The sequence below is a fragment of the plastid genome of Cupressus sempervirens (genome assembly GCF_028749045.1).
Source record: "Cupressus sempervirens plastid, complete genome".
Lineage (NCBI taxonomy): Eukaryota > Viridiplantae > Streptophyta > Pinopsida > Cupressales > Cupressaceae > Cupressus > Cupressus sempervirens.
The window spans coordinates 76,158-103,257 of NC_026296.1; the positions used below are offsets into that span (position 1 = coordinate 76,158).

Sequence of the window (27,100 nt, forward strand, 5' to 3'; positions counted from 1 at the left end):
CAATAAGCATGTGACTACATACTGCATGCATATGAGCCTGCTTAGCTCAGAGGTGAGAGCGTCGCACTTGTAATGCGATGGTCATCGGTTCGATCCCGATAGCTGGCTCGTTTTTATTCTTTCCACTTCTTACCATTATCAACCATAGATCGTTAAAATCTATGAAATAAGGAAAAGGCTCTTACTTTTCGTATCGTCGGCCCGCCGGGTCTGTCGTGGCATGATTCGTTTCAACTAGAAACGAAATCAATGATTGAAACATATCTTTTTTTTCTCTCTACAATATTTTTATTTTCAAATTGAAGATAATTTGTTTCTCTCTCTGTATATAAAATCATTCCAATATTCGTGCTGTTTATATTATTCCTCTTTCCAACATTAATTTATGTCTATGTCATTTCTTGAAATAAGGAGTTTTTTATGTCCCGTTATCGCGGACCTCGTTTAAAAATAATAAGTCGTCTCAAAACTTTACCAGGACTAAGTAAGAAAACACCCAACAGAATTCAAAAGCCTATTAAAAAAAAACATTCTAAACCTCTTAAATCTTCTCAATATCCTGTCCGTCTAAAAGAAAAACAAAGATTACGTTTTCATTATGGACTTCCAGAGCGCCAATTACTTCAATATGTTCGTATTGCTAGAAGAGCCAAGGGATCAACAGGTCAGGTTCTATTACAATTACTGGAAATGCGCTTGGATAATATCCTTTTTCGATTGGGTATGGCGCTTACTATTCCTGAAGCCAGACAATTAGTCAACCATAGGCATATCCTGGTCAATGGTCGTATAGTAGATATACCAAGTTATCGTTGCAAACCCCAAGATTTAATTTCTATAAAAGAGAAACAAGGATTGAGAAATATAGTGAAGAAAAATATAGAGATTTTTCAAAAGGATAAAATGAGGGTGCCCCCCCATTTAAATCGGATTAAACAAAAGTCACAGTATAGTGGATTAGTCAAAAAAATAATAGATAATAAGCGTATCGGTTTGAAGATTAATGAATTATTGGTCGTAGAATACTATTCCCGTCGAGTTTAAATTATTCCCAGTTTTAAGGGAATGAAAAGAAAGGATTTCTGCACATCTGTTCCTTTGTATGTTACATAACAATGTCATTGTTATTCAATTCAATATTTCTTTTTTTTTTTTTTTCAATATTTTTTTCTCTACCCCGAAATGGAAGGAGATTGTGGGAAAATGAAACCATCCTATCGGGTTTAGATTAATGATAAAACGATGCAAAAAAGAATACAAATATACGGAAAGAGAGGGATTCGAACCCCCGGTAAACAGAAGCCTACATAGCAGTTCCAATGCTACGCCTTGAACCGCTCAGCCATCTTTCCTACACCTTTATTTGTTGACAAAATGAAAACAACAAGTTTTTTTCTAATTCATGCCCAAAAATGAGATAACTGACTTTTGCATAAGTCAAGTATTTTTGAATAAAGACAGACAGAAGAAAGAGTATTTTACCAAAGTTGCTTTTCTTCTTATTTCAAGATATTATTTTCTTTCATCAATCTAATATTATTCTTTTAGAATATTAGAGTTTTAATTGCCCGATCCAATTGTGAAATTAAGCCAGATCTATTGATAGATTCTATAATTATTATATTCTATAATTATTATAGAATAATTTCCTATAATTATTCTTAATAATTCTTCGGTCGGTAAGTCAAATTAATGGTACAAATTGTACCATAATGACACAAATTCTATCATAATGATATGTTCAATAGATTCTATACTTATATAATAAGTATGCACAAACACAATCAATCATCATTTTGTTCATTTTATGCCAATTTGCCGTTTACTTACTCGTTTGATCGTTGGGGTCGTGAGCAACCGAGCGTGAAACATAAACATTTTCTCAAATTTTTTTTATTGATTGCTATCAATTTGAATAAACTCTTTCAAATATTCCCAATTTTTCTTTATTCAGTTTACATATTTGCGATCGTAAGAAAATTTATTATGCTATTGTGCATTGGCAAATAATTTTGTTCATGGAATCATTTCCGTATGGGGAATGAAAGAAATTATCAAATTTATAAATTGACTATGCCTAGATCTCAGAGAAATGACAATTTTATCGACAAGACTTTCACAATTGTAGCGGATATATTATTGCAGATAATCCCAATGGCCTCAGGGGAGAAAAAGGCATTTACCTATTACAGAGATGGTGTGATTTGATTTTTTTTCTTTCTACTTTTTTTTATATTCTATTTATTAAAAAAAAGTGAAAACTGACGTTTAGTGAAGGTGAGTTTTCTAAATAGAACAATTCTTTCTGTCGTGTATCCCCGATTTATGCAACCTTAGATGCTTTGATCTTCTGAGATTCTAGTATTAAGCGAAAGGTTATATCTATTACATAGATGTTAATGGTCAAATCTATATGATAGGTGTGCATAAGGGAAAAAGCACTACGCGTTAAAATCGACAACACAAATGCTTCGTTATAATAAATAAAATAAGAATATAGAATACATTTTTGTTTTTTTTTATTTTTATTAAGGGTTAGTTAGAATGGTTGAGGCAACAAACATCCATCTCGTTTGTATTTCGGATACCGCTAGAACCATCGGAGACTGTTGGAGTGAATAATTCCCGTAAAATACAATGCGTTAAGGACAAAGAAATTGTTAGAGGTTATGTTTGTAGTGCTAAGCTAAAATACTTTATTAATTGATTCTAAATAATAAAAAAATCTTTGCAAGAAGGATAGCTAGAGATTCATTGGAAATACACTAGTTCCTGCTAATTCATAATCATAAGGAAAATCTTTTTTCTTGTCAATTGAATTGATTACTTTCCTTATTCTGTACTTATTCTGTAAAAAAAGGAGGAGCCGTATGAGGTGAAATTCTCATGTACGGTTTTGAAGCGGAGATCATTTCAATTGAATGAACGACCGTAACGAATGTCAGCTCAATCCGAAGGGGAATATGCGGAAGCTTTACAAAATTATTATGAAGCCATGCGACCGGAAATTGACCCCTATGACCGAAGTTATATATTGTATAATATAGGTCTTATCCACACAAGTAATGGGGAACATACTAAGGCTTTAGAATATTATTTCCAGGCATTAGAACGAAACCCGTCTTTACCACAAGCTCTTAATAACACGGCCTTGATCTGTCATTACGTGCGGCTATCTGTACTATAGAATGAATTCGTTTAGTACGAAAAAAAAAGAGGCTTTCTACATATGCACCGTCCAAAACAACGGTTTTTTATCAGCTGTAGTCAAAAGAATACCCCTCATAGGAGCCCAAATATGAATGGGTAAATATAGCCTGGATAGTCCATGGATAAAATAAAATCAATTCAATTGATGGAGAAAGCACCATAAAGATCAATTATTGAAAGTTCGGGCTGATACGATCAAATCTGCTCATGGGCAAAAATAAGGAATCTATTTATGTAGTAGAGTTGATTTACTAGGTTATTGAGCAGCGGTGTAGCATCAGATCCTAAAGACGTGAAGTAATACTTTCCTGGTAGGAAAGTATTACTTCAAAAATTTCTATATAGAACATAGATAGTTACCTCTTAAAAAGATTTTTATCTGGATAATCTGAAGTAGACCTCTTTATTTCTAATACTTCATCTTTTTACGGTGGGAGAAAAGAGAAAACCTAATCATTTATCGAAAGTGAAGTTTGAAACTCATGTCATTGACCCATTCTGTTCTTTCGATTAAGCTGAACGTATTTACCTACCCTATTTTGGAAGTTTGGGTACAAGGACTAAAGAATAGTTAATTGAGCCGTATGAGGTAGGAAACTCTCAAGTACGGTTCTAAGGGAAGAAAACTTTTAGAAGTTACTCTATCCCGACCGAGGAGAACAGGCCATTCAACAGGGAGATCCTGAAATTGCGGAAGCTTGGTTTGATCAAGCTGCTGAATATTGGAAGCAAGCTATAGCACTTGCTCCAAGCAATTATATCGAAGCACAAAATCGGTTAAAGATTACAGGACGTTTTCGAGAATGAAAATCTCCCGATTCCTATAGTCAAGATGATGAAATTTACCATGCTATTCGAACGAATTAGCTTCTCTTATTGCATAATCATTATGAAAAAATATAAAATAGAACAAAGAATACAATCTATGGATTGTTAAAAAAATCCTTTTAATATGAGTCAATATCGTCCATAAATAGAATTTATGAAAGATTTATTAATATAACATATGGGTCCAGAGATATGGATAAATAAATCTGGATATGAAAATAATGATTGTATCATATTTATATATCTTACCACTGGGCGAGAAAGTTTTATATCTCGTAACGGTCCATTAAGCACCTATCGGATATGTCATAATAAATTTGAACATCTGCCTCAAATGGACTTCCGTATCATAGTCGCTCCAGTTCTAAACTGGGAAATAAAGAGAGGGACGAGTTTAGAATATATAGTCATTTTTCTTTTTATTTTTTAATTCGGCGGGTTTTTTCTCATGTCTCGTCTGGAAAGAGGAGAACTCAATGACCATTCGTTCACCGAAAGAAGTAAAGATCATAGTGGAGAGGGATCCTGTTAAAACCTCATTTGAAAAATGGGCTAAACCTGGTCATTTCTCAAAGACACTAGCTAAGGGACCCAATACTACCACCTGGATCTGGAACCTACATGCTGATGCTCATGATTTTGATAGCCATACCAATGATTTGGAAGAGATCTCTCGCAAAGTATTTAGTGCTCATTTTGGTCAATTAGCCATCATATTTATTTGGCTAAGTGGGATGTACTTTCACGGTGCTCGTTTCTCCAATTATGAAGCATGGTTAGGCGATCCTACTCACATTAAACCCAGTGCTCAGGTAGTTTGGCCGATAGTAGGCCAAGAAATTTTGAATGGAGATGTGGGTGGAGGTTTTCGAGGAATACAAATCACCTCTGGGTTCTTCCAAATTTGGCGAGCATCCGGAATAACTAGTGAATTGCAACTTTACTGCACCGCAATCGGTGCATTGATCTTTGCAGCGTTAATGCTTTTTGCTGGTTGGTTCCATTATCACAAAGCTGCTCCAAAATTGGCTTGGTTCCAAGATGTAGAATCCATGTTGAACCACCATTTAGCAGGGTTACTAGGACTTGGCTCTCTATCTTGGGCAGGACACCAAATACACGTTTCTTTACCTATTAATCAACTCTTAGATGCTGGAGTGGACCCTAAAGAGATACCGCTTCCTCATGAATTTATTTTCAATCGTGAGCTTTTAGCTCAACTTTATCCCAGTTTCGCTGAGGGATTGACCCCATTTTTCACTCTGAATTGGTCGAAATATTCAGACTTTTTGACTTTTCGTGGAGGGCTCAACCCAGTAACGGGGGGTCTGTGGCTGACCGATACTGCACACCACCATTTGGCTATTGCAGTTCTTTTTCTAATCGCTGGTCATATGTATAAAACCAATTGGGTTATTGGTCATAACCTCAAGGATATTTTGGAGGCTCATAAAGGTCCATTTACAGGGGAAGGACATAGAGGTCTTTACGAGATCTTAACTACTTCATGGCATGCTCAATTAGCTCTTAACCTAGCTATGTTAGGATCTTTAACTATTGTCGTAGCTCATCATATGTATTCTATGCCTCCCTATCCATATCTAGCTACTGACTATGGTACCCAACTATCTCTGTTCACGCACCATATGTGGATTGGTGGATTTCTCATAGTTGGCGCTGCTGCACATGCAGCTATTTTTATGGTAAGAGACTATGATCCGACTACTCAGTACAACAATCTTTTAGACCGTGTTCTGAGACATCGTGATGCAATTGTATCACACCTCAACTGGGTATGTATTTTCTTAGGTTTCCATAGTTTTGGTCTATATATTCATAATGATACTATGAGTGCTTTAGGACGTCCTAAAGATATGTTTTCAGATACTGCTATCCAATTACAACCTATCTTTGCTCAATGGATACAAAACACTCATGCTTTAGCACCCAGTTTGACAGCTCCTGATGCAACAGCAAGTACCAGCTTAACCTGGGGAGGTGGTGATTTGATAGCAGTAGGTGCCAAAGTGGCCTTGTTGCCTATTCCATTAGGAACTGCGGATTTTTTAGTGCACCATATTCATGCATTTACTATCCATGTGACTGTATTAATATTACTTAAAGGTGTTTTATTTGCTCGTAGTTCTCGTTTAATACCCGATAAAGCGAATCTTGGTTTTCGTTTTCCTTGCGATGGGCCTGGTAGAGGAGGAACATGCCAAGTATCTGCCTGGGATCATGTCTTCTTAGGGTTATTCTGGATGTACAATGCAATTTCGGTAGTAATATTTCATTTTAGTTGGAAAATGCAGTCCGATGTTTGGGGTAGTATAAGTGATCAGGGAGTGGTAACTCATATTACAGGAGGAAACTTTGCGCAGAGTTCCGTTACAATTAACGGGTGGCTCCGTGACTTTCTATGGGCACAAGCTTCTCAAGTAATCCAATCTTACGGTTCTTCATTATCTGCATATGGTCTTTTATTCTTAGGTGCTCATTTCGTTTGGGCCTTTAGTTTAATGTTCCTATTTAGTGGCCGTGGATATTGGCAAGAACTTATTGAATCTATTGTTTGGGCCCATAATAAATTAAAAGTTGCTCCTGCTATCCAGCCAAGAGCCTTGAGTATTGTTCAAGGACGCGCTGTAGGAGTAGCTCATTACCTTCTGGGTGGAATTGCCACAACATGGGCGTTCTTCCTAGCAAGAATTATTGCAGTAGGATAATGGCTAGGAGGATAAAGCATTATGGCATCAAGATTTCCAAAGTTCAGCCAAGGCTTGGCCCAGGACCCAACTACTCGTCGTATTTGGTTTGGTATTGCTACTGCACATGACTTTGAGAGTCATGATGATATTACCGAAGAGCGCCTTTATCAAAAGATTTTTGCTTCTCACTTTGGTCAGTTAGCTATAATCTTTCTGTGGACCTCTGGTAATTTGTTCCACGTAGCTTGGCAAGGCAATTTCGAAGCATGGGTCCACGACCCCTTACATATAAGACCTATTGCTCATGCAATTTGGGATCCTCATTTTGGTCAACCGGCCGTAGAAGCCTTTACCCGAGGAGGTGCTCCCGGTCCAGTAAATATTGCTTATTCCGGTGTTTATCAGTGGTGGTATACAATTGGTTTACGCACTAATGAAGATCTTTATATTGGAGCTCTTTTCTTGCTATTTCTTTCTGCTCTCTTTTTAACAGCGGGTTGGTTGCATCTACAACCTCAATGGAAACCAAGTGTTTCATGGTTTAAAAATGCCGAATCTCGTCTAAATCATCATTTATCAGGGCTCTTCGGAGTCAGTTCTTTGGCTTGGACGGGGCATTTAGTTCATGTGGCTATTCCTGAATCAAGAGGAGAGCACATAAGGTGGGATAATTTTTTAGATGTAGTACCACATCCCCAAGGGTTGGAACCACTTTTTACAGGTCAGTGGAATCTTTATGCTCAAAATCCTGATTCCAGCAGTCATTTATTTGGTACCGCTAAAGGGGCGGGAACTGCTATTCTAACTCTTCTCGGGGGATTCCATCCACAAACTCAAAGTTTGTGGCTAACTGATATCGCGCATCATCATTTAGCTATTGCATTTGTGTTTTTCATTGCTGGTCATATGTATAGAACCAACTTTGGGATTGGACACAGCATAAAAGATATTTTAGAAGCACATGTTCCTCCGGGAGGCTTATTAGGACGCGGGCATAAGGGTCTTTACAACACAATCAATAACTCTCTTCACTTTCAATTAGGTCTTGCTCTAGCTTCTTTGGGAGTTGTTACTTCTTTAGTAGCTCAACACATGTATTCTTTGCCTGCCTATGCATTCATAGCACAAGATTTTACTACTCAAGCTGCTTTATATACTCATCATCAATACATTGCCGGATTCATTATGACGGGGGCATTTGCTCATGGAGCTATATTTCTCATTAGAGATTATAATCCAGAACAAAATAAGGATAATGTATTGGCGAGAATGTTGGAGCATAAGGAAGCCATAATATCTCATTTGAGTTGGGTTAGTTTATTCCTAGGTTTTCATACCTTGGGACTTTATGTTCATAACGATGTTATGCTCGCTTTTGGTACTCCAGAAAAGCAAATCTTGATTGAGCCTATATTTGCTCAATGGATACAATCTGCTCATGGTAAGGCCTTATATGGCTTTGATGTGCTCTTATCTTCAGCAAATGATCCAGCATTCAATGCCGGAAAAAGCTTATGGTTACCCGGTTGGTTGAATGCTATTAACGATAATAAAAATTCACTCTTCTTAACAATTGGTCCCGGAGACTTTTTGGTTCATCATGCTATTGCTCTAGGTTTGCATACGACTACATTGATTTTAGTAAAAGGTGCTTTAGATGCGCGCGGTTCTAAGCTAATGCCTGATAAGAAAGATTTTGGTTATAGTTTTCCTTGCGATGGTCCGGGACGGGGCGGTACTTGCGATATTTCGGCCTGGGATGCTTTTTATTTAGCAGTTTTCTGGATGTTGAATACCATTGGATGGGTTACTTTCTATTGGCATTGGAAACATATAACCTTATGGCAGGGAAATGTAGCTCAATTTAATGAGTCTTCCACTTATTTAATGGGGTGGTTAAGAGATTATCTTTGGTTAAATTCTTCACAACTAATTAATGGATACAATCCTTTTGGTATGAACAGTTTATCTGTTTGGGCGTGGATGTTCTTATTTGGACATCTTGTTTGGGCTACTGGATTTATGTTTCTTATTTCTTGGCGTGGATATTGGCAAGAACTGATTGAAACTCTTGCATGGGCTCATGAACGCACACCTCTGGCTAATTTAGTTCGATGGAGAGATAAGCCGGTAGCTCTTTCCATTGTTCAAGCACGATTAGTTGGATTAGCTCACTTTTCTGTAGGCTATATATTCACCTATGCAGCTTTCTTAATCGCCTCTACATCAGGTAAATTCGGTTAATTCTTTTTATACACAGTTTTTAGATTTTTAAATCCAATCTCTGTGTATAATCATCTGTGTATAAAAAGAAGGAGTAATCCACGTAATACTTCTCCATCTCAAATTTGATCTATATTCTTTATATAAAGTAGCTGAATCATTATGGCAAGAAAAAGTCTCATTCAAAGAGAGAAAAAGAAACAAAGATTGGAAAGGAAATATAATTTGCTTCGCCAATCTTTGAAAAAAGAGATGAGCGAAGTCTCATCACTGGATGAAAAATTGGAAATTTATAGAAAATTACAATCTCTACCGCGTAATAGTGCACCTACACGTCTTCGCCGACGTTGTTTGAAGACTGGAAGACCGAGAGCCATTTATAGAGACTTTGAATTATCCGGATATATAATCCGTGAAATGGCTCACGCATGTTTGTTGGCTGGGGTAACAAAATCGAGTTGGTAGGGTAAAGAAAAGAATTATTTAAAGTTATTGTTATGATAGAAATAAAGTTATTGTTACGATAGAAAAGTCCCTCCCTATATAAGGGAGGGAGAATAGAATACCCAAGGGATTGCTCGATGTACCCATTATAATGGTATTATAAGAAAGGTTAATATGAAGGGATAACGCGGAGTAGAGCAGTTTGGTAGCTCGCAAGGCTCATAACCTTGAAGTCATGGGTTCAAATCCCGTCTCCGCAAAGACACAATAAATTTCATATATCTTATCTTGGCTGTATGTTATAAATACGATACAAATACGACTAAACCAATACGATAACTTTCTATTCTACAGATAGGCGGGTAGCGGGAATCGAACCCGCATCTTCTCCTTGGCAAGGAGAAATTCTACCATTCAACCATACCCGCATTTGACTCGTTATATGGGTATATATTAATACCCATATATTACCATTCTATGGAGGTCAATTTTTCTATTTCAATAGATTTATTGATCAATTATAAATCATATTAATAAATAACCTCTCCCTTGAGCACTTTCATTACCTGGTTTTTTTATTTCTCATAAATTAAATTCCTTTGTGAATTAATTTAGGCCCAGGGGGAGGAAGGATAAAAAGATCAATATATCTTAAGATATGAAAGAATTTAGAATACCTACTAAAAAGACTAATCCAATCCATAATGATACACCTGAAAATAGTACATTTTTTTGACTTGACCAGCCATTAGGAGAGGAAAGTGCGACAGGTACACCAATTACTAGTAGAATTGAAATCGCAATTAATGCAAACACAGACGATTGGAACGCAATAGTCATGATTGTAATCTTAAAAGCTTCCAACAGATTCAAAAGGCTATACCATTCGATCCCTATCCGGTCTTTTTAATTAAAATGCACTACGGATTTTTATTTGATCATCAATTTTTATTTGATCATAAATGAATCGAAATTTTAGAATTTCGAGTATAAAGAAAGAATAATAAAATTTTATTTTTATCATCATAATAGTTATATATATATATAACTATTAGCCCTATAGACAGATATTATCTGTCGGGATAAAATGAGTTATGCTCATTGGGGAGAGATGGCCGAGTGGTTGATGGCTCTGGTCTTGAAAACCGGTATAGTTAAAAACTATCGAGGGTTCGAATCCCTCTCTCTCCTTTTGTTGATCGAACAATTTAACCTAGCTTATGAAAAAAAAAAAATCCTAGATAGAACTTAGTTCAGTACAAATAAAAATGCTCGGCTATATATAGTATAGCCGAGCAACAAGGATTCAGTTGGAAGAATAATGGCAAAGGATATAACTATCCTTCTAATATCTAAAAATAAATTAGATATTTATAGTTTTATCTCTGGTTTTTTATAGTTTTATCTCTGGTTTAATTAAGAGGGGTCATGGAAAGAACAGGTTCAAAATCACGATCAATTCCTTTCTCAAATCCTGCTGCAGCTGCACGAGCTCTTCCTGCATGCCACAAATGACCTACGAAAAAGAAAAATCCTAGAACAAAATGAGAAGTGGCTAACCAACTTCGAGGTGAGACATAATTGACCGCATTAATTTCGGTAGCTACACCACCCACAGAATTTAAAGAACCTAAAGGAGCATGAGTCATATATTCTGCTGAACGTCGTTCTTGCCAAGGTTGTATGTCTTTTTTCAGCTTACTCAGGTCCAAACCATTAGGACCTCTTAAAGGTTCCAACCAGGGAGCACGAAGATCCCAAAAACGCATCGTTTCCCCTCCAAAAATAATTTCTCCAGTAGGAGAACGCATAAGATATTTACCTAAACCAGTGGGCCCTTGGGCAGACCCCACACTAGCTCCAAGACGCTGGTCTCTAACTAGAAAAGTAAATGCTTGTGCTTGAGAGGCCTCTGGGCCGGTAGGTCCATAGAATTCACTGGGATAAGCTGTATTGTTAAACCAAACAAAACAACAAGCAATGAAACCAAAGGCAGAGAGAGCTGCCAAACTATAAGATAAGTAAGCTTCTCCGGACCATACAAACGCACGGCGAGCCCACGCAAAAGGTTTTGTTAAGATGTGCCAGATACCACCGAAGATACAAATGGAACCTAACCACACATGTCCTCCAATTAGATCTTCTAGATTGTCCACACTAACAATCCATCCCTCCCCTCCAAAAGGGGATTTTAGTAAATAACCAAATATAGTACTTGGATTAAGCGTAAGGTTCGTAATTTTTCTTATATCTCCACCGCCGGGAGCCCAGGTATCATATATGCCACCAAAATACAAAGCCTTAAACACTAGGAGAAAAGCACCAACACCTAGCAAGATTAGGTGAATACCTAAAATTGTGGTCATTTTGTTCCTATCTTTCCATACATAACCAAAAAATGGAAAAGATTCTTCTAAAGTTTCGGGTCCAATTAGTGCGTGATAAATACCACCGAAGCCTAAAACTGCAGAAGAAATTAAGTGAAGTACCCCGGATACAAAATAGGGAAAAGTGTCCACAATTTCCCCACCAGGACCGACTCCCCATCCTAGAGTAGCTAGATGGGGAAGTAAAATCAATCCTTGTTCATACATAGGTTTTTCTGGTACAAAATGAGCCACCTCAAATAAATTCATTGCCCCAGCCCAGAATACAATTAATCCGGCATGAGCCACATGAGCTCCAAGTAATTTGCCTGACAAATTAATAAGTCGAGCATTACCAGCCCACCAAGCGAAACCAGTGGTTTCTTGGTCACGACCAGCTAAAGTTAGAGTTCCATTAAAGAGCGTTTCCACGGGGTAGAACCTCCTCAGGGAATATAAGATTTTCATGAGGCTGATCCTGAGCCGCCATCCAAGCACGAATACCTTCGTTCAAAAGAATATTTTTTGTATAAAAAGTCTCAAATTCAGGATCTTCTGCTGCACGAATCTCCTGGGAAACAAAATCATAAGCACGTAAGTTTAGAGCTAGGCCAACTACTCCAATGGCACTCATCCATAAACCGGTCACCGGCACAAATAACATGAAGAAATGTAACCAACGTTTATTGGAAAAAGCAACCCCAAAAATTTGGGACCAGAAACGGTTCGCAGTGACCATAGAATAAGTCTCTTCGGCTTGAGTTGGGTTAAAAGCACGGAATGTATTTGCACCATCACCGTCTTCAAATAAAGTATTTTCTACGGTAGCACCGTGAATAGCACATAGAAGAGCAGCACCCAATACTCCGGCAACTCCCATCATATGAAATGGATTCAAGGTCCAATTATGAAAACCTTGAAAAAAGAGGATAAATCGGAAAATAGCTGCTACGCCAAAACTAGGTGCAAAAAACCAACCAGACTGACCTAATGGATAGATCAAGAATACGGAAACAAAAACAGCAATCGGAGCAGAGAACGCAATTGCATTATAAGGTCGTAATTGCACAGATCGAGCAAGTTCAAATTGGCGTAACATAAAGCCTATTAGACCAAAAGCACCATGAAGAGCAACGAAAGTCCATAGACCACCTAATTGACACCAACGAGTAAAATCTCCTTGTGCTTCAGGACCCCATAATAGTAGCAAAGAATGTGCCAAACTATTAGCAGGCGTAGAAACTGCAGCAGTTAAAAAATTACAACCTTCCAAATAGGAACTGGCCAACCCGTGAGTATACCACGAAGTCACAAAAGTTGTGCCCGTGAACCATCCGCCTAGTGCAAAATAAGCACAAGGAAAAAGCAATAAACCGGACCAACCCACAAAAACAAAACGGTCTCTGCGTAGCCAGTCATCCATAATATCAAATAAAGTTTGTTCCTCTTTGGAAGACTTTCCAAGGGCTATAGTCATAGTAATCCTCCTATTTAACTATTTCAACCTTTTCCGAACACCCTATTCGATAGAATCAAAGGGTATACACTGTTTTATATTGAAATATTTATGGACAATTTTTCATCCATCATCCCTTTCAATAAATCGGGTTTCGAAGATTCCTTATTGGCACGGATTTTATATTGAAACCGAATTACTTATATATAGTAAATGCATGATAATTCGAAGTTGTTTCTATTTTCTTTTTTTCTTATCTTTTTTTTATCTCAATTCCAATCTATTTTCCACTGGTAGAATGACCAAAATAAAATGTCTTGTACAAACATAGTAAGAATGTTTGGTACATCATAATCGAATTATGCTTTTAAAGATAAAAGGAAAATACTTCCATCTAGAATTCAGACTTACATATCCATTTGTTTTTTTTTTTTGAAAGAAAAAAATCATTCGACAGAATATCCAATTAACAACCAAATATGAGAGTATTTGAATAATTTCATGAAGGTTCACTTTCAAAATCTACCTCAATTTTCAATATAAGAATAACTTATATTATTAATCAGTCAATGGGTTAGGTTCACTTACTTCTCATTTTTATTTAGTTTTATAAGTAATACGTACTAATTGAAATTAGTCATTTTTCAATGAAAAATACGAAAGTGAAGTATATTATGCCTAATCTTATACTATTCCTCGTCTTATTAGTAGCGAGATATAAGAAAAAAAGTTCTATCTAAAAAAAAACAAAATTCTATATGTTAGTTATGCTCAATTATATTAACATGTTCTATTCCGTTATAAAAAAAAAGGTATATTGCATCTTTTTTGTCTTAATCAAATAAATGTTGAAAATAACAACTGGGCTTTATTGCAAGCAAGAGCCCTTTATCGGGCTTGAACCGATGACTTACGCCTTACCATGGCGTTACTCTACCCCTGAGTTAAAAGGGCTTTTGACCATTTCATTACCAATGGAGAAGTCTATTACATATTCGATAGATGCCATAATAATGGGGTCAATAATAGAAATTAATTGAATATAGTTATATTGTCGATCCTGACAACACAAGAAGAATATAAAATAATGAAATATGAAGAAAGATTCTTTTATATTGACAAATTCCTAGGGATTTGAATATTATAACAATAAGTAGGCCCCTATCGTCTAGTGGCCCAGGACATCTCTCTTTCAAGGAGGCAACGGGGATTCGATTTCCCCTAGGGGTACTAGGTAGGCTAGGAAAGTCATTATAGTACCTAATTAGGTACTATAATCAACTTCCCATTTTTCCCTGGGTCGATGCCCGAGTGGCTAATGGGGACGGACTGTAAATTCGTTGGCAATATGCCTACGCTGGTTCAAATCCAGCTCGGCCCAATACCAACTTGATAGATTGAGATAGATATTTATCTATCAGATAAGAAAGGTAATTGGTTTTTGAATCCCCTACCCTACTGTATAGAGAAAGAATCGGAACTATAGAGAAAGAATCGGAACGAACAGTTTTGATATATAAATTTGAAAGATAAAAGTTTTACAAATACGACCCGGCACAGTTTTTTTTATGACAGTTTAGTCAATAAACTGTACCTAGTGGGATTGTAGTTCAATTGGTTAGAGTACCGCCCTGTCAAGACGGAAGTTGCGGGTTCGAGCCCCGTCAGTCCCGATTCAATAAATTGAACAATTGTTTGAGCGATTCCTACCCCAAACAAGAGCAAAAAAGGGAAATAGAGTAGACTAGAATAGATTTGACATCTTTTTTACACATTTTGTGTGTGGATTCGCCGAATTATTAGATCTGCAATCTTTTTTTCCTTGAGAAATAAAAAAGGCGTAGTAAGATAGATCTGTGTTAGGAAGAATACCGTGTATAGATTTACGCTCTGCGTTCATCTCTCATATTTTTGTTTGCTCATCAATTTTTTACTAGACCCTTTTTGGTTTTTGACTATTATCAAAACCATCTATTTCTATATAGATAGATCCTGTTCTAATATATAATAGACATTAACATAAAAAAGAAATATTTGATTGAGACAAACATTAATGAAATTTTTTTTTGTAAAAAAAAAGAGATACTCTATGAGATCAAATCTCGAGTTATTTTAAAACGAAGCGAAAATCAATCATGGAAGTAAATAACCTTGCATTTATTGCTATTCTATTATTCATTGCAGTGCCCACTGCTTTTCTAATCGTCATTTACGCGCAAACGAAGCCTCAAAGTGAACTAGAGTGATTACTTAGAATCTAGAATTAGTCTAAATCGTCACTATAAAAAAGTTATAGCGGTCAGTAGATTTTTTTGAGAAGAAGTAGTTACAAAAAAATTTTCGTTTATACCACTTATATACAGATTTTGGATAAGTAGATCTAAATTCTAATTTGTCTCGTGGGAACTAGACATAATTTCTTACATATCTCTGGAAAAATTGATGTAAATAAAAACATAGGTGTTATTTTGATTTGAATAATATTTTCAAAAATATTGATAATACGAATACGCATTGTTTACTATTCCATAGTAATATACAAAATTGTATATCGTAAAGGCAAAAAATTGATATGGAAAAGACAGAGCAATAATGCTCCATATGCTTTAACAGATGTATAGTGAAAAATAGTATGGTTCGCTATATAAAACTCTACTTCATATTTTCTAAATATGAAGTAGAATTTTATTTCTAACATGATCAATTTGATATTATAAATCATCTCGTTGATAATTTAATTTAACGATAGATAAATAATTAATGAATAGATAAATAATTAATGATAGTAATGATTTAATCATCGTAATAATCATTGTTTATTTGTTTTTAACAGAACGATTAAACACAGAAGGACTATTCAAATTCTATTAAATTCCACTTCTACCCCATACTACGAGTGAAAGAGAAAAAGTAAAAACTACCATTAGAGCAGCCCAAGCGATACCGACTATATCCATACGAATCCCTCTCTTTTTAAAAACTTAAAAAAAAGTAAAAAAAAAAAACAAATTAATAATATCATTATTGATTCTTGATGATAATGGAACTATTCAAAATAGTGCAAAGTGGGAATCTTCTACCTTCCTATTCTGAAAGGATGAGTCGATAGTAGAGGCTTCTCAAAATTTTTTATTGTAACTAATTACTATAAACTACCTATCAGATCAGACATTAACGATAAAATTCAATTTTATTTGCTATATTAGCAATAGCACCTGAAGCTACACAAGTTGTCTCCAAAAGACATGGATACAAATAGAGACTTTTGTATTTGTTTAGACTACCAAGGCGACACCCAGATTTGAACTGGGGATCGAGGATTTGCAGTCCCCTGCCTTACCACTTGGCTATGTCGCCATCCCCATATCTAGTTTATCCTAAGGTAAAACTCTATTTTGCTTTATTTATCGGAGATGATATGTAAGGTATTTCACGTATTCTTGTTTATCACTCGGATATGCCATATAACCAATTTATAGTCCCCAGGTCTAATAGGGGATTTAGACTTTTCCAATAGGAAAAAGAGGGATTGGTTTTCAATTATCTTATTAAAATGGAACCTATAACCTATTAATATCGGTTAGGAATTGAAGTTCCTGCCTTTAGTATAGAATAGGAATTTAGAGTACCCAATTAAGTATACTAAATCCACTTTTGTCTGTCAATAACTAGAGAATTTACAACTATAGAAATATTTACATCATATATCATTTGTTTAATAATAAAAGAAAATAGCTTCCTTTTTTTCTTTTCTTTTTTTTTGATATAGTGAACAAAACATGTCAATTTTTTGTCGAATTTATTCGTCTAGATTAATGGGGAATACAATATCGAAATATAAAATTGACTATAGAAATATAGGATAGCAAACATTCAATGCGATTAGAAGAAAATAAAGGAATATTGACAATTCCCCAATTTGGTAAAATACAACTTGAAGGATTTTTTCGTTTTATCAATCAAGGCTTAATAGAAGAAATCAATAACTTTTCAAAAATTGAAAGCTCAAATAAAAAGATAAAAATTATTCTTTTTGGTTCTGAATATAAATTAACAGAACCTTTCATTAAAGAGAGAGATGCTGTATATATGTCTGTTACATATAACTGTCAATTATATGTACCAGCAAGATTGATTAAGAAAACTAAGAAAACTTGTGAAATACAGGACCAGATTTTATATCTGGGAGATATTCCTTTGATGAATTCTAAAGGAACTTTTGTAATAAATGGAAATTACAGAGTCGTGGTCAATCAAATAGTAAGAAGCCCCGGTATTTATTACACTTGGAAACGAAAACCGTCGGGAAACATTATCTGGATTGGCACAATAATTTCAGATTGGGGAAGAAGATCAAGATTAGAGCTTAATAAAAAAAAAGAAAAGATATGGATTCGTATAAACAAAAAAAAAATATCTGTTTTACTTTTTTTATTGGCTATGGGTCTAAATTTCGAAGAGATTTTTAACTATAAGAATGTTAAAGCGTTTTTCCGATATTCGAAGGAGTATTATACTTGGTATGGCGGGAAGCGGAAAGCTATTTTAAAACTTTATAAAAAACTTTACATAAGTGACGAAAATGAAGAAGAAGGAGAAGAAGAAGAAGAAGAAGAAGAATTGGATTTTGAGTCTATAGATGAAAAAGTAACAACATTTTTTCGAACGAAATGTTTATTAGGAAAGATGGGTCGACGAAATCTGAATAAAAAACTAAGTCTTGATGTATCCGAGAACGAAATTTTATTATTACCGTACGATATATTGGCTGCTGTGGATTACCTTATCAAAGTGCAATTTGGAGCAGGTACACTCGATGATATAGATCACTTAAAAAATCGATATATTCGTTCTGTAGCAGATTTATTACAAGAGCAATTACGATTAGCTCTATATGATTTCAGAGAAGCAGTTGAAAAAACTATATTACCTGGTATATCAATCAATGTTAAAAAGAGAATAACTCTTATTAAATTGGAAACTTTCATTTCATTAACGGGTACTTTTCAGAATTTTTTTGGGTTACATCCCTTATCACAATTTTTGGATCAAACTAATCCGTTGGCAGAAATAGTTCATAGTCGAAAAGTGAGCTCTTTGGGCCCTGGAGGATTGACAAGTCGAACGTCTACTTTTCGTACACGGGATATTCATCCTAGTCATTATGGACGTATTTGTCCGATTACGACATCCGAAGGAATAAATGTTGGGCTTATTGGATCGTTATCTATTTATGCAACGCTTGGTCATTACGGCTCTTTAAAAAGTCCATTCTATAGGCTATCTGAGAGATCGAACAAAGACCATATGGTTTATCTATTACCGGGAGAAGATGAATACTATCGGATAGCTATAGGAAATTCTCTGGCATTAAATCAAGGGGTTCCAGAGGAACAATTGACTGCAGCTCGATTTCAGCAAGAATTTTTATTTTTTGCATGGGACCAAATTCATTTCAGAAGTATTTTCCCTTCCCAATATTTTTCCGTTGGAGTTTGTCTTATTCCTTTTATCGAACATAATGATGCGAATCGTGCTTTAATGGGTTCTAATATGCAGCGTCAAGCACTTCCACTTGTTCAACCTGAGAAGTGTATTGTTGGAACTGGATTGGAGGGTCAAGTAGCTCTAGATTCAGGAAGTGTAGCTATAGCCAAGCAAGGGGGAAAAATAAAGTATATTGATGGTGAAAATATAATCATAACTTCATCTGTTGCTCGAGACAATATAGAAACAGAATTGATTCTATATCAACGTTCTAATAGTGATACTTGTATGCATCAAAAACCCCGAGTTCGCCAAGGGGAATATGTAAAGAGGGGACAAATTATAGCAGACAGTGCAGCTACAGCAGGGGGAGAACTTTCTTTGGGAAAAAACATTTTAGTGGCCTATATGCCATGGGAAGGATACAATTTTGAAGATGCAATACTTATTAGTGAACGTCTGGTATATGAAGACATTTTTACTTCTTTTCAGATCGTAAGATACAAAATTGGAGTTTATTTTACGGACCAGGGCCCTGAAGTAATAACTAGAGAAATACCTCATTTAAATGCTTACTTACTCCGTCATCTGGACGAAAACGGCATTGTAATGATAGGATCTTGGATAGAAACAGGTGATATATTAGTAGGTAAATTAATACTGGAAGCAGAAGAAGACTCACTAATAAATACTCCAGAAGGAAAATTATTACAAGCTTTATTTGATATTAAGGCACCTACTGGAAAAGAAAATTGTTTCAGAGTCCCTAAAGGTGTAAAAGGTCGAGTTATCGATGTGAGATGCTTTCAGGAGTTCGAGGAGGAGGAAGACGATTATCTCGGCGATATTATAGAAAAAGTTCATGTATATATTTTACAAAAACGTAAAATACAAGTGGGTGATAAAGTAGCGGGAAGGCATGGTAATAAAGGTATTATTTCAAAAATTTTGCCCAGGCAAGATATGCCTTATTTACAAAATGGAACACCAGTGGACATGGTATTAAATCCATTAGGGGTACCTTCACGAATGAATGTAGGACAGATCTTTGAATGTTTACTTGGTTTAGCAGGAAAACTAATGAACAAACATTATAGACTTCCACCTTTTGACGAAAGGTACGAGCGAGAAGCTTCTAGAAAACTAGTGTTTTCTGAGCTTTATAAAGCTAGCGAGCAAACAGCTAATCCATGGGTATTTGAAACTGATAATCCTGGAAAACATAGATTAATTGATGGAAGAACAGGAAAGGTTTTTGAACAACCTGTTACAATAGGAATAGCTTATATATCGAAATTGTGCCATCAAGTTGACGACAAAATTCATGCACGTTCCCGTGGGCCTTATGCGTTGGTTACACAACAACCTCTAAAAGGAAAATCCTCCAGAGGAGGACAACGAGTAGGAGAAATGGAAGTTTGGGCTCTAGAAGGTTTTGGTGTTGCTTATATTTTACACGAGATACTTACTTTAAAATCTGATCATATGGACACTCGTGAAAAAATATTTGGTGCCATTTTCAACGGAGAACCAATGCCTAAACCTACCACTTTTACAGAATCTTTCCGATTGCTCAGTCGAGAACTACGATCTTTAGCTCTAGAATTGAATCATACTACTCTATCTGAGATAGACTTTCAGATAGATAAGAAGGAAGTTTGATCAAAATGAATCAAAATTTATTTATTATGAATGACCAGAATAAACACGAACAACTCCAAATTGGATTAGTTTCTCCCGAGCAGATTCTCGCTTGGTCTGAAAGAATATTACCTAATGGAGAAAGAGTCGGACAAGTGACTGCAGAACAGATTTTAGATTATAGAACTTATGAACCAATAAGAGGTGGATTACTTTGTGAAAGGATATTTGGACCTAGGAAAAGGGGAGTTTGTGCTTGTGTAAAACCTCCAATGATAGAAAATGAGAAGGAAAACTACGACTCCAATTTTTGTACTCAATGTGGAGTTGAACTTGTTATTGATCCTCGAATTCGAAGATATCGAATGGGATACATTAAACTGGCATGTCCAGTTGTTCATATTTGGTATTTCAAACGACGTCCCAGTTATATCGCGAATCTATTAAATAAGACTCGTAAAGAATTAGAAGGCCTAGTATACTGCGATGTGTGACTTGATCACAAGCTCCGATTATACAGATCCATAGGAACTGTCATCCTATTCAATCTAATTGGGATGCCCTTAGCTCTGACACGTCCCTCGGCAAGAGGGACATGAAGCTCAGAATTAGAACCATGTTGATAAAGAGGAATGAATCTAGGGTGGGTTAATATCTTGAGTAATATATTAATTTAAATTACTAATTGGACTTCGTAAAAATACTTCTTTTATCAGAAACAGAAACAAAATGGAATCAAAAATCTGTTTCATTTTTCTTTTTATTCTAGACCAAAGAGAAAATATGGTTATAGGAGTCTATTCATCGCACATATGCTTCAAATAGTATTGTAACCATCGAAGTAAAACAGAAACCTACAGGATCAATTAATAAAGAGATAGAGACAAGTAAATCCCATATGAATTTCACAATAAATTAAAGATCTTTCACAAAGAAATGTATCGTTCAAAAGGGAGAAGACTGCTCATTAATTACGTATTTATGTCATAATACGAATTGTAAACCAATAATCGAATTCACTTGGCACTTGAGCAAAGAGTAACTATTTAGTTTTATGACTTGGGGACGAAAACCGTCGGGAAACATTGTCTGTATCAGAGAGCAAAAAACATTTTTTGCATAATGATACATAATCACTTTCCATTTGGGTATAGTTACTTGAGCCGGATGAGAGGAAACTTTCATGTCCGATTCTGAGGGGGGGAAAAAAGATTGTAAAACCTATCCAAATGTTTTTATTACTAGGCCCACAGTTAACAAGCCAACTTTATTGCGATTTCAGGGAAAACTTCGTGAATATGAGTTTAAATCTTGGGCAAAAGATATTGCTTCTTATCTCTCTTGGGATTTTGCGCTATTTCAAGAGCGAGAAATTGCCACTGGAGGAAAAGCTATCAAAGAACAATTAGCTGGTCTAAATCTGCAAATGATTATAGATCATTCATATATAGAATGGAAGGAAATAGATACGAAAATATCTATATTATTGGGGTTGGGGATACAACCCCAATTTTTGGACTCTCCTTTGAAAAAACTATATTATAGTATCAAGAAAAAACTTATTTCACTTCAAAGAAGAAAGGATCGCCTGGTTCGACGGATGAAATTTGCTCAATATTTTATTCAAACAAATGTAGAACCACAATGGATGGTTTTATGCCTATTACCAGTTCTTCCTCCCGACCTGAGGCCAATGTATAAATTAAATGAAGGTGGAGTGATTACTTCGGATCTCAATGAACTTTATCTAAAAGTTATCCGTCGAAATAATAATCTTTTAGCATCCATAGAATGGACTCGTGCATTTCTAATACCAAATTTATTGTTTGATAAAAAGAAATTAGTCCAAAAAGCTGTAGATGCACTTCTTGATAACAGTATAGGCGCGCAACCGGTGAAAGATAGTAAGGATAGACCTTATAAATCGTTCTCAGATTTCCTCCAAGGGAAAGAAGGAAGATTTCGTGAAAATTTACTTGGAAAACGGGTCGATTATTCAGGTCGTTCTGTTATTGTGGTAGGTCCCCATCTCTCATTGTACCAATGTGGATTACCCCGAGAAATCGCAATAGAACTTTTTCAAGCATTTTTAATTCGTGATCTAGTTGAACGACAGATTGCTCCCAATCTAAGAACTGCTAAATTTTTAATTCGAGATAGGAAACCTATTATATGGAACGTACTTAAACAGACTATCCAAAGACATCCCATATTGTTAAATCGAGCACCCACCTTACACAGATTAGGAATACAAGCATTTCTACCCATTTTAATAAAAGAACGTGCCATTTGTTTACACCCATTGGTTTGCGCAGGGTTTAATGCAGACTTTGATGGAGATCAGATGGCTGTTCACGTACCTTTATCTATGGAAGCTCAAGTAGAAGCTCGTTTACTTATGTTTTCTCATCTCAATCTTATCTCTCCAACTATAGGAGACCCTATTTGTGTACCGACTCAAGATATGCTTCTAGGACTTTATAGATCAACTATTCAAAAAAACCAGGGCATTTATGAAAATAGATACCACCCGAATAATTCAAAAAAGAAGATCGTCTCACCTTCGTTTTATAGCTATGATGATGCGCTTAAAGCTTATGAACAAAAACAAATTGATTTAGACAGTCCTTTATGGCTCCGATGGAGGAGAGATATAGATACCTCTATTATTAATTCAGTAAATCGAGAACTTCCTATCGAAGTTCAATATGAATCTTTCGGTACCTTCTACGAAATCTATGATCATTTTCGAATAAGAAAATGTAGAGTGGGGGAAATACTTAATAAATACATTCGAACGACCGTTGGTCGTATTCGTTTTAATCGAGAAATAGAAGAAGCTATAAAAGGCTTGTGGACTTATGATATCCGACAAGAACTGTCACTATTCAGAATTTAATGTTATTAATCTTATGATCCTTTCATTGATGCAGAGATAAAGATTAAAGGAGCTTTGGAGCTTAAACCCATTGCTGATTCCTACTCCCCAACCCAAAATGGGGAGATTTTATCCAAAATGGAAATATTTTATTGATACAACCTAAATTGAAAATACCTTCTTTTTATGATACAACCTAAATTAAAAGTACCCTTTCCTTTTGAAGTGCCCTTTTTTAATAAAGGGATGGATAAATTTGTTATGAAGCACCTTATTAAAAGATTCGTAAATCAATTTGGAATGACATATACATCACATGTATTAGATCAACTGAAGATTTTAGGTTTCCAGCAAGCTACCGATGCAGCTATTTCATTAGGAATTGATGATCTTTTAACAACACCAGCTAAACTATGGCTTATCCAAGATGTGCAGCAACAAGGGTTTGCTTCGGAAAGACATCATGATTATGGAAATGTACATGCAGTGGAAAAATTACGTCAATTGATTGAGATATGGCATGCTACCAGTGAATATTTGAAACGAGAAATGAATCCGAATTTTAAGATGACTGATCCTCTTAATCCAGTACATATGATGTCCTTTTCAGGAGCTAGAGGAAGTATATCTCAAGTTCACCAATTAGTAGGTATGAGAGGATTAATGTCAGATCCTCAAGGAAAAATTGTCGATCTACCCATTCAAGGAAATTTACGTGAAGGACTTTCCTTAACAGAATATATTATTTCCTGTTACGGTGCTCGTAAAGGAGTTGTAGATACTTCTATACGAACAGCAGATGCTGGATATCTCACACGTAGACTTGTTGAAGTAGTACAACACCTCGTTGTACGTAAAGTAGATTGCGGTACTATACAAGGTCTTTTTGTAAATCTTATTCAAGATCAAGAAACAATCAAAAATCAATTTGTTCTACAAACACTCATTGGGCGCGTATTAGCAGATGATGTATATATAAAGGGAAGATGTATTGCCACGCGCAATGAAGATATTGGAATTAAACTTGCCAATCAATTCTATTATTTCCAAATACAACCAATATATATACGAACCCCTTTTACTTGCAAAAGTATATCTTGGATTTGTCAATTATGTTATGGTCGGAATACTACTCATAGTAACTTAATCGAATTAGGAGAAGCAGTTGGCATTATTGCAGGCCAATCAATTGGAGAGCCGGGAACTCAACTAACATTAAGGACTTTTCATACTGGTGGGGTATTTACGGGTGATATTGCAGAACATATACGAGCCCCGTTCACCGGAAAAATGGAATTCAACGAAAATTTCGTTTTTCCTACCCGCACCCGTCATGGGCACCCTGCTTATATATGCCATAATAGTTTAGACGTGACTATCGATAATCAATATGAAGTACAAAACTTAACGATTCCGCCAGAAAGCTTGCTATTCATTCAGAATAATCAACTCGTGGAATCGGAACAAATAATTGCTGAGATTCGTGCAAAAAAACCCCCTTTTAAAGAGAAAGTAAAGAAATCTATATATTCTGGCCTGACAGGAGAAATGCACTGGAATATCCCTATGCTGTCTAATTTAATAGAAAAGACAACTCATTTATGGGTATTATCGGGAGGGATATATGAATCCGCTTTTCATAAAGATCAAGATCAAGTGGATATTACAGAGCTTCTCCTTTACAAACATAAATCACTTTCGAATTATTCAGTGGATCAGGTGAAACACGAATCAGTTGACTCAAACTGTTTTGAAAGAGGGAAAAAAATCTTCAATTATCTCGAAACTGATCGAACCATAGCTAACGAACATCAAGACTCTATCGATTGCACCATTCTTTTTGAAAATACCAACAATATGAGGGTAAAAAACGAACTCATCGTACCATTATGGTGTGATAAACAATCGGGGAAGCGAAGAATCCCTTGTCCTCATTTAATTCTTAGAATGCCTATAGAATCTATTTTCTATAAAAATGAAAATAACAATATTTTTGCTTTTTTGAATGACCCTCGTTCAAAAATGATAAAATATGGGAATATTCTCGGGGGTTATTCAATTGAAAAAGAAAGGAATTTTCTTGAAAATCAATTAGACGGAAGGCCCAGATTCAAAATAAAAAAGACTTATATTTCTCTCATTTCAGTAAGAACAAATAAGATCATTATCAATATGATTCAAATTAGCTTGCTGAAATACCCTTCTTTTAATATGGCAAGTTCTCCATTTTTGTTTCATAACAAATTAGGTCACACTAATTCTTTTTTTTCGAATGATCAAAGTAAATTACTTAGTAAGGGAACTATTCGTTCAGTACCTAATGAGAATAAAAAAGATCAATCTTTTATTATTCTGTCTACTTCTGATTTTTTTCAAATCGTTTTGTTTAATGATTCTTTAAAAAGCTTAAATATAGTAAAAAAGTCGGATGCAAATAAAAAAATGGCATTGTCAGGTTTCCTGGGTTATTTACATAGTATTTCTAATCGTTTTCCATACTGTCGTTTGATGACTTATAAAAAAGTATTACTAAATGAACGTTCAATTTCTAACAATGACTCGAATACTTTTCAAGTAGCTAAATGCTATTTTATGGACGAAAAGAGGGAAATTTATAAATTTGATTCATGCAGAAATATTCTTTTCAATTTTCATTTGTACTTTTCCCTATCCAATTTTTTTGAAAAAACATTTCCAGTAGTCAGCCTTGGACAATTTTTTTGCAAAAGTATATGGATATTCGAAGATAAACAACTCCAAGAATCTGGTCAAATTGTAGTTGTTCGTGAGGGATCTTTTATCATTAGATTAGCTAAACCCTATTTGGGTACTCGAGGAGCAACTCATAATAGTTATTATGGGAAAATTCTTTACGAAGGAGATACATTAATCACCATGTCATACGACAGATTAAAATCCGATGATATAATTCAAGGTCTTCCTAAAGTTGAACAATTATCAGAAGCCCGCTCGAATACTTTAATATCGAAAAATCGAAAAAAAAAATTTAAAGAATTGAACAGACACCTGGCAAGATTTTTTGGAAACTTTTGGGGGTCATTCACCAGTGTTAGAATAACTATGGAGGATAGTCAGAATCAGTTGGTCAATGAAATTCAAAAGATTTATCGATCCCAGGGGGTACAAATTTCTGATAAGCATATAGAAATTATTGTGCGCCAAATTACATCGAAAGTTTTAGTTGTAGATGTCGAAAAGTCCGAAAATAAAAATTTGGAAAATGGACTAAATAGTCATAGTCTTTTTTTACCCGGAGAACTCATTAGATTATCACAAGCACAAAGAATGGATCGTGCTCTCGAAAAAAGAATAAACTATCGAACCATTTTATTGGGAATGACAAACGCATCTCTGAATACTCAAAGTTTTCTATCGGAAGCGAGTTTTCAGGAAACTGCTCGGGTCTTAGCGAAATCTGCTCTTCAAGGTCGCATTGATTGGTTGAAGGGCTTGAAGGAAAATGTTATTCTCGGGAGAATGATACCTGTTGGTACTGGATTCAACCGTTTGAAAAAACGGAGTAAAATAGATCCGAGAATGAGTAAGAAAAATCTATTTCCAATAAAAGTGAAAGATTTTTTCTTTTTCTTTAAAGTTTTATTGCAAAAACAAAAAAAAAAAGTTCTAAAAAAATTAGTCAAAATAAAGAAAAAATCAAAACGAGTAGGAGTAGTAAAAAAGAAATTTATAAAGAAAGAAATCTAACAATTTGCTTTATTGTATAAAAATAAAAAAAAAAATCAAATGAATATTTGTACCAAGTAGGCTACGGCAAGCAATTTAACCCATTCCATTGGAATGTAGGTATTCCAGTTCATATTAAAAAGCAAAAAAAGAA

At 35.2% G+C, this 27,100-nt stretch overlaps 13 protein-coding genes and 10 non-coding genes across 23 annotated transcripts; 16 read left to right on the forward strand and 7 right to left on the reverse strand. All coding sequences in view use genetic code 11, as the record gives it.

Annotated features, from left to right (window-relative positions):
• The first annotated feature begins 35 nt into the window (after positions 1 to 35).
• trnT-UGU lies at positions 36 to 108 on the forward strand. The gene has a single exon. It is a non-coding gene; the product is annotated as a tRNA-Thr (tRNA).
• Positions 109 to 420: 312 nt separating this feature from the next.
• Positions 421 to 1,044, forward strand: rps4 (ribosomal protein S4). Its single transcript has one exon. It carries the CDS (start codon positions 421 to 423, stop codon positions 1,042 to 1,044), a length of 624 nt encoding a protein of 207 aa, YP_009117459.1.
• A 221-nt stretch (positions 1,045 to 1,265) lies between these two features.
• trnS-GGA lies at positions 1,266 to 1,352 on the forward strand. The gene has a single exon. It is a non-coding gene; the product is annotated as a tRNA-Ser (tRNA).
• A 721-nt stretch (positions 1,353 to 2,073) lies between these two features.
• On the forward strand, positions 2,074 to 4,017 carry ycf3 (hypothetical chloroplast RF34). The gene is made up of 3 exons: positions 2,074 to 2,202; positions 2,942 to 3,166; positions 3,862 to 4,017. Exons 1-3 carry the CDS (start codon positions 2,074 to 2,076, stop codon positions 4,015 to 4,017), a joined length of 510 nt encoding a protein of 169 aa, YP_009117460.1.
• Positions 4,018 to 4,514: 497 nt separating this feature from the next.
• psaA (photosystem I P700 apoprotein A1) lies at positions 4,515 to 6,764 on the forward strand. The gene has a single exon. The coding sequence runs from the start codon at positions 4,515 to 4,517 to the stop codon at positions 6,762 to 6,764; it is 2,250 nt and encodes a 749-aa protein (YP_009117461.1).
• Positions 6,765 to 6,785: 21 nt separating this feature from the next.
• Positions 6,786 to 8,990, forward strand: psaB (photosystem I P700 apoprotein A2). Its single transcript has one exon. The coding sequence runs from the start codon at positions 6,786 to 6,788 to the stop codon at positions 8,988 to 8,990; it is 2,205 nt and encodes a 734-aa protein (YP_009117462.1).
• A 141-nt stretch (positions 8,991 to 9,131) lies between these two features.
• On the forward strand, positions 9,132 to 9,434 carry rps14 (ribosomal protein S14). Its single transcript has one exon. It carries the CDS (start codon positions 9,132 to 9,134, stop codon positions 9,432 to 9,434), a length of 303 nt encoding a protein of 100 aa, YP_009117463.1.
• Positions 9,435 to 9,599: 165 nt separating this feature from the next.
• trnfM-CAU lies at positions 9,600 to 9,674 on the forward strand. The gene has a single exon. It is a non-coding gene; the product is annotated as a tRNA-Met (tRNA).
• A 96-nt stretch (positions 9,675 to 9,770) lies between these two features.
• trnG-GCC lies at positions 9,771 to 9,841 on the reverse strand. Its single transcript has one exon. It is a non-coding gene; the product is annotated as a tRNA-Gly (tRNA).
• Positions 9,842 to 10,064: 223 nt separating this feature from the next.
• Positions 10,065 to 10,253, reverse strand: psbZ (photosystem II protein Z). The gene has a single exon. The coding sequence runs from the start codon at positions 10,251 to 10,253 to the stop codon at positions 10,065 to 10,067; it is 189 nt and encodes a 62-aa protein (YP_009117464.1).
• A 265-nt stretch (positions 10,254 to 10,518) lies between these two features.
• trnS-UGA lies at positions 10,519 to 10,604 on the forward strand. Its single transcript has one exon. It is a non-coding gene; the product is annotated as a tRNA-Ser (tRNA).
• A 221-nt stretch (positions 10,605 to 10,825) lies between these two features.
• On the reverse strand, positions 10,826 to 12,247 carry psbC (photosystem II CP43 chlorophyll apoprotein). Its single transcript has one exon. It carries the CDS (start codon positions 12,245 to 12,247, stop codon positions 10,826 to 10,828), a length of 1,422 nt encoding a protein of 473 aa, YP_009117465.1.
• On the reverse strand, positions 12,195 to 13,256 carry psbD (photosystem II protein D2). Its single transcript has one exon. The coding sequence runs from the start codon at positions 13,254 to 13,256 to the stop codon at positions 12,195 to 12,197; it is 1,062 nt and encodes a 353-aa protein (YP_009117466.1).
• An 861-nt stretch (positions 13,257 to 14,117) lies between these two features.
• Positions 14,118 to 14,189, reverse strand: trnT-GGU. Its single transcript has one exon. It is a non-coding gene; the product is annotated as a tRNA-Thr (tRNA).
• A 203-nt stretch (positions 14,190 to 14,392) lies between these two features.
• trnE-UUC lies at positions 14,393 to 14,465 on the forward strand. The gene has a single exon. It is a non-coding gene; the product is annotated as a tRNA-Glu (tRNA).
• A 67-nt stretch (positions 14,466 to 14,532) lies between these two features.
• On the forward strand, positions 14,533 to 14,616 carry trnY-GUA. The gene has a single exon. It is a non-coding gene; the product is annotated as a tRNA-Tyr (tRNA).
• A 218-nt stretch (positions 14,617 to 14,834) lies between these two features.
• On the forward strand, positions 14,835 to 14,908 carry trnD-GUC. Its single transcript has one exon. It is a non-coding gene; the product is annotated as a tRNA-Asp (tRNA).
• Positions 14,909 to 15,370: 462 nt separating this feature from the next.
• On the forward strand, positions 15,371 to 15,481 carry psbM (photosystem II protein M). Its single transcript has one exon. The coding sequence runs from the start codon at positions 15,371 to 15,373 to the stop codon at positions 15,479 to 15,481; it is 111 nt and encodes a 36-aa protein (YP_009117467.1).
• A 621-nt stretch (positions 15,482 to 16,102) lies between these two features.
• petN (cytochrome b6/f complex subunit VIII) lies at positions 16,103 to 16,192 on the reverse strand. Its single transcript has one exon. The coding sequence runs from the start codon at positions 16,190 to 16,192 to the stop codon at positions 16,103 to 16,105; it is 90 nt and encodes a 29-aa protein (YP_009117468.1).
• Positions 16,193 to 16,521: 329 nt separating this feature from the next.
• trnC-GCA lies at positions 16,522 to 16,592 on the reverse strand. The gene has a single exon. It is a non-coding gene; the product is annotated as a tRNA-Cys (tRNA).
• Positions 16,593 to 17,111: 519 nt separating this feature from the next.
• Positions 17,112 to 20,384, forward strand: rpoB (RNA polymerase beta subunit). The gene has a single exon. It carries the CDS (start codon positions 17,112 to 17,114, stop codon positions 20,382 to 20,384), a length of 3,273 nt encoding a protein of 1,090 aa, YP_009117469.1.
• Positions 20,385 to 20,410: 26 nt separating this feature from the next.
• rpoC1 (RNA polymerase beta) lies at positions 20,411 to 23,262 on the forward strand. The gene is made up of 2 exons: positions 20,411 to 20,851; positions 21,595 to 23,262. The coding sequence occupies exons 1-2, from the start codon at positions 20,411 to 20,413 to the stop codon at positions 23,260 to 23,262; spliced, it is 2,109 nt and encodes a 702-aa protein (YP_009117470.1).
• Positions 23,263 to 23,427: 165 nt separating this feature from the next.
• Positions 23,428 to 26,967, forward strand: rpoC2 (RNA polymerase beta' subunit). The gene has a single exon. It carries the CDS (start codon positions 23,428 to 23,430, stop codon positions 26,965 to 26,967), a length of 3,540 nt encoding a protein of 1,179 aa, YP_009117471.1.
• Positions 26,968 to 27,100: the final 133 nt, after the last annotated feature.